This window comes from Bidens hawaiensis, unplaced genomic scaffold (assembly GCF_021521415.1).
Source record: "Bidens hawaiensis isolate Kalapana, Puna unplaced genomic scaffold, B.hawaiensis_p1.1 tig00031497_1, whole genome shotgun sequence".
In the NCBI taxonomy this organism is placed as follows: domain Eukaryota; kingdom Viridiplantae; phylum Streptophyta; class Magnoliopsida; order Asterales; family Asteraceae; genus Bidens; species Bidens hawaiensis.
Window position 1 is genome coordinate 59,730 of NW_027495319.1, and position 6,239 is coordinate 65,968.

Here is a 6,239-nt window from a genome sequence, read left to right on the forward strand (position 1 = left end):
ACAACTCGGATGACCACATGCATCACCATTTCCAGAAAACATTTGAACCAAGCTTGAACATGTGCTTCCTTTTGGACTCCAACTCTATATCATCTTATATGAATGACACTTTCTAGCTGCATTATAAAATTAACACAATAATGTTATACTTAGATGAAAATAATAGTAGTTAACATATATTGCACATGTGTAATATATATGTGTAAAATAGGTAATGTAATAGTGATGCTGATGCAGTATATTACACATGTGCATTATCATTTATTAGAAAACTAATAATAAACGATTAGCAGCAACACAATAATATAGTTGTAACATGACACAATAGCATACATGTAATGCGTGCGATCAAAAATATGTTAATTGCATACGTTATATTACATATATGTAATACTTAACATTATATTACATATATGTATTATAAAATAAGATTTTACCATCTTACCAAAATCAACCGATTGCAATAGTATACTATTAGAATTGCTACATAGTGAACCAATATCACCATATGAACTCAGTTAGGCATTTCGATTAAATAAATTATGTTTATATAACTGGTAGAAACCATTTATAACGCCTAATTTTTGAATTACAATGACAATGCTGCTTGTATAACTTTAAGACAAAGCAACACCTAATGGATTTAACATTGAAATGAATGTAAAATAGTTTTCAAGGACCTACATGTAAAGAAGGTAACAGTCGGATTATAACTACCTGAAATCGACATGATAAATGATTAAAATAATTTAGGGTTCAAATTAACTTATTTGTCACGAACTGCGATTTGCATATATGGTTGAAATTGAATCAAAAAATTGAAGCGGTATATGCATTAGATGTAGGCATACTTTCATATAATTCCACTTGTGATATATATATATATATATACACACACACACACACATAAAACATGAATATAAGCTCTACAACAGCCCAAAAATGCTATTAATTTAACTGCAAATGAATCAAATCTCCATTATTATATCGACCTAGGTTCCACAATATCATAAATTATTAGATCTAAACCTAAATTAGATCAAAGGTGATCATTCCAGTGTATAACATAACCTAATTGTGGCAACTAAACACTCGTACCTAAAATCATAAACCAGTCAAATCAAATTCTGAATCTAGGAAAGCCAAACTTGAAATCAAATTAGGTTTTTACTCTTGGGCACTCTGATCAAACAAATTGGGTTTTTACTCAATTAGTACAAGTTTATGACCTAGAATCGGTTGGGCACTATGATCAACCAAATTAGGACTTATGTAATTTTTATTAGAAGCAATACCTAATCAATTGTAAAGTAACACATCTGTATATCAATAAAAAGCACAGATGTGAAATAAAAAGTAACAGTACGATCATATATACATGAAATTGATATGTTAAATGAATGAAATAATCGATGATTGGGGTTCAGAACTAACTAATTTGTATTGATTTACGATTTGTAGCTATTAATTTCTCATTAATGGAGGTTTGTGTTGAGATCATTGAACAGGGGAAGCTGGTGGTGAGTTCTTCAGATATGAAGACGGTGCACACAAAGAGTTTATGTTGGGAAACAATTTACAAATATTAGCATATAGTTAGGAGTTCTTTAGTTTCCTCTCTAAATAAGAGTTCTTTCTTGATCCTTTCTTTATATACATATATATTTATATATATAGATATATATAATAAGTAAAGGTTTTTTATAAATGTTAAAGATTTAAAAAGTTTTTGGTTATTTAGTTTATTTAAAATACATATTAAGCCTTATAATTTTACATAATTATTAAGTACTTTTTAAAAGATTCTAGTTTTATATAATATTATTTACAATACAAATTTAAAAGATATCTTTATTAATAATAAATATATACTAAACATATTTTTAGTTTGAAGTAAGCATTTAAAGTAAATCTTTCTATATAAACTATAGAGTATTATAAATATTTATTTACGTATCTTTAAGTATTTTTTTATAATTAAATTATATTATATTATTTATGATTAAACTTTGATAGCAAAATTAATAAAAAACTAACAGATCTATAAATGAGTATTAATAATATATAACTTAATAAAATAATAAATTACCGTTAGACTCTCGAATCATATTCGTCAACTTCGTATATTTATTTTCCACATTTACTTTCATTATTAGGCCTTATCGTCAACACGTGGTCACCACTTTCATTCTTATTATTATCTTACTAATTCCGTTTGCTCGTCTACTAATGTGAGCAATCACTCTCCTCTTTACTTATTTTAGATCCTTTTGGGGACATATGCGCATTTACAGTATTTATCTATTATCTATTAGTAAAAAACCGCAACTATTTAATCCTTGTGTGCATATCATTTTATGCCTAACTTGCTATTTGATTACTTGCTTTATTTGAACACATTTTGGTGAAGTTCCTCATTTATAGTATGATCATATGACTAGCTTCGGCAACCGATATCCATTTTTATGGCAACGATTTAGTCCTTGCTTGGTAACCAATGTCCATTTATATGGAATTGGTTGAGCCCTTTCTTTATGGTTTGATTGATTGTTTATGTGATATGGCTTAACTGTTTATTCTCAAAGGTACAGTTTGCATCTTTATTTATTTATTACATATTATTATTGTTGTGACTTAAACTGGTGTTTTACTCACTCAACATGTGTTGTTGACAAACCTTTTTATTTTTTAAACTGGTGTTTTACTCACTCAACTTGTGTTGTTGACAAACCTTTTTATTTTATACGCATATATAGGTTATTGTTTAAACTAGTTGCAATTTGGTGAAGACTTAGTTAAGAATTTAAGTTAGAAAACTTTTAATCAAGATCATTTGTGATATATATTGTATTGTTGTATGATTATGGATTTTGTACTTTGTACTTGAATTATTTGAATCATTTAATCAAATTATATAAGTATTGTCACTTTTAAATATTGGATAATAGTACCTTTAGAGCTGTGAGCAATCAGCTTATACCCCAGCATTTCCGCCTTAGATTGGAGTGTGACAATAGTGATGAACGAGCACCAATAATATAGGTGCCAATAATTCTTGTCTTATAACTCCTACATTCTCTTTACACACTATCCCCTCACATGTACATACCTATAGATGATAATGGTGAATCCAACACTACTTGAGCGTCAAAGAGTGGTCTAGAAACTCCGACCTCTAACCATTCTAATGAATTATATATGTTTTGTATATATGAGACGAGCCGTAGAAGACAAGGTGTGGTTGCGCTCATCTTCATCATCGGATCACACTAACTCGAATCCAACGCGAATCGATCTTTGTTTCTTCAATAACTAATTATTATTATTATTATTATTATTATTATTATTATTATTGGAATAACAAATAAAAGGCGTTTTAAAGTAAAAATGAAATTGGACCAAAAAAGCCCAATAGCCCAGCAACAAACCCATCATCATCGCATCGGGATGAAACGGCAAATCCGTACCCTCGATGAAAACCTAACCTAACCTGCTATCAAAATCAAAATCAAAATCAATTGGAATTTGATTGAATCTGTAAAACCGAAAGAAAGATGAATGGTGGAGTGAATAAGAAGAGTGTTGGTGGAGGTAAAGAAGACGAACAAGATGGATTGTCGGTTCACTCTCCTTGCAAACCTCCCAATTCATCCGCTTCTTCTCTTACCAAGGTTAATTATTTTTAATTCCATCTCCCATTTTGCTAATTAATTAATTTTTGTTTTTCAATAACTCTTCAAATTGATCCTTGCTCTAAACCCTAACCACTTTATACATTTTATTTATTCGGTGTTTTTAATTGTTAACCGTACCCAAAACCGACGAAACCAAATAGTCATTGGCGAAGGATAGTGAGCTGGCCACTCTTTTTTTTTGGTTGCAACTTTGTAAATTAACCCTGTTTTTGTCCGAAATTTTTATACGTAGTGTAAATTTACCAGTTTTTGGTCTAAAGTTTGAGTCAGCCCCCCCCCCCCCCCCCTAATTTATGGTTTGAAAAAAAACATCTTGAGTGGCCCCCGGTGTTCTAGTCCAAGCTTTTCGCTGTTGCCCTCGGTTAACCGAAATTAACCATATTTTTTTTATATATTTCTAGCTTTTATATCTTCATTTATGTATTTCATGTTTTATACCATCATTTCATGTATTTATAAATTCATTTCATGTATTTAGGTACCAATTTCTTGTATTTTTAAGTAAATATTTTAGCTCAACTTTGTTTTGGTTATTATCTGAATCTAACCGAACCGAACCGAATATAATAACTGAATAAACCGAGTCTATTAACCGAAAACCTATTGGTTAGTTTGGTTGAGGCTATTAATTAAACCAACCCGTGCACACCACTAATTGTTTTTTGTAATATGCATATAAAGATCTCAACTTTATTTTTTATGTTATGTGTTTTAGGAGCAATCACAAGTTGAGTTGGAGCTTAAACTGCTAGAAGCTCTTGAAATCTATCCACCTGTAAAATTACAAGGTGAACTTATCACTCAGTACTCAACTTTCAGTTTCTTGTTACTTTGTATACTATTATTCTTATTTTATTTTTTTTTTGTTTCAGGAGTACATCGCCATTTTGTTCTTTACGGTTTAACAGAATATATGCGAAGAAGGTTTTTATCCCCCCTCAATTTAACATTTTAAACAAAGTTGACCATTTTGACCAAATTACTTATGAACGGGTCGGTTTAAATTATGTTTTTGGTCGAATGGGTTAAATGGGTCGGAAGTGTATCAAAGCATATTGTTAATGCATTATGCATACAACCTACTAATAATATTGTTTGTTATGGGCCTGTTTCGTGTCAACTCAATTTTACCACGTCTCCATTTATTGCCACCTCAGCTTCAACAAGCAGTTCTCTGCTTCGGATGTCTTGCAGATGCTGGATCGTTTCTACAACTTGGAAATGCTGGTATTTATTTTACAAGAACAAAATAATCGTCTCAAGTGGCTTTGAGTTTAGAAATCAAACTAACGTGTGTTTTTCTTTTTCTTTTTTTCTTGAGTACAGAAACCGGATGATGAGGATGTTGGGTTTTTGAGTCGGGTGGAGGAGTTTAGCTTGCCACCAAGTTATTTTACAAAGGAAGAATCTTAAACAAGTAATGTTAGTGTAAATAGGCATTTTGTTTCTGATCAAGATTTCTATGTTTCTAGGCCTTCTTTGGTCAAAGGTTTGGTGGGATGGTGCCCTTTTTTTTTTCTTTTTCTTATTAATATCTACTTTAAATTTATCATATGATTCTTAAAAAGTATAAATTTTTATAGGAGTGAGTTTAAAAAATATATTTATTTTAAGTTGTAACATTTAGAAATATTATTTTTACCTAAGTACTAAGTATTAATATAGATACAGTTATGTATCAATACCATCATTAGTTTATATTATTCATGTTAGTGGAAAACCTTACTATAGAGGGGAGGGGGAGTGGTAGACTCAAATTGACTTGGCTTAAGATGAGAAAATTAGACATGATTGTTAGACTGAATCTAAGGTTGCAAAAGTCGCTAAGCGGACTCTAGGCGGTCGACTGGAAAGTTGGGAGTACTCGGGGACGGCTTGTTGAGAACTCGTCCTAGGCGGGGATTACTCGCTGAGTACTCGGCGCCTAGGCGCGATTTTTACAACCATGAGTCTGCACCTTTCCAAGAACATGGTTGTGGTCAAATCGTTATGGTGTCGTTGCGTGGTCATTAACTCAAAGTCATACGTTTTTTTAGAATAACAACTCAAACACACTCTATAACTACACTCACAAGTTACACCTTTTTTTTTCTACTTACGTTTGGTCTGAACCCTTCACCTTAATTTTGAAAGGAAAGTCTTATCCAACACCTTGATATCTTTAGGTAGTGTTTGGTATACCTAAATGAGAGACGGAATGGATTATTACGACGGAATAAAAAAAGATGTGTTTGGTTGATTGATGGAATGGAATCACCCATTACCATGTCCATTCCATTCAACCTAAAACATCCCAAGGTAGCGTTTGGTATGTAGCAATGACAGGGGGAACGAAATGATTACGTGGGAATAAAGAAAGTGGTGTTTGGTTACTCAATGGAATGGAGTTAGCCATTACACATGGAATCTTATTCCATCAAAATCATTCCTTCCCACCCTCCTTTTTTTCATTTCATTTCTCCTTTACCCTATTTTCTTAACACCGCCACCATCTAACAACTACCACCACTGCCATTGCCACCACCACCACCACATAAACATCAC

At 31.6% G+C, this 6,239-nt stretch overlaps 1 protein-coding gene across 1 annotated transcript; it reads left to right on the plus strand.

Moving 5' to 3' along the window:
* The first annotated feature begins 3,525 nt into the window (after positions 1-3,525).
* Positions 3,526-5,380, plus strand: LOC143582216 (uncharacterized). Its single transcript, XM_077064834.1, has 5 exons — positions 3,526-3,671; positions 4,411-4,483; positions 4,568-4,619; positions 4,853-4,922; positions 5,022-5,380. Exons 1-5 carry the CDS (start codon positions 3,555-3,557, stop codon positions 5,106-5,108), a joined length of 399 nt encoding a protein of 132 aa, XP_076920949.1. The 5' UTR covers positions 3,526-3,554; the 3' UTR covers positions 5,109-5,380.
* The last annotated feature ends 859 nt before the right edge of the window (positions 5,381-6,239 follow it).

What these genes read in the sequence shown, in the direction of transcription:
- LOC143582216 (XM_077064834.1), top strand. Translation starts at nt 3,555, where the DNA reads ATGAATGGTGGAGTGAATAAGAAGAGTGTTGGTGGAGGTAAAGAAGAC. An exon ending in CCGCTTCTTCTCTTACCAAG is followed by an intron (nt 3,672 to 4,410) that starts GTTAATTATTTT and finishes TATGTGTTTTAG; the next exon opens with GAGCAATCACAAGTTGAGTT. An exon ending in TCCACCTGTAAAATTACAAG is followed by an intron (nt 4,484 to 4,567) that starts GTGAACTTATCA and finishes TTTTTGTTTCAG; the next exon opens with GAGTACATCGCCATTTTGTT.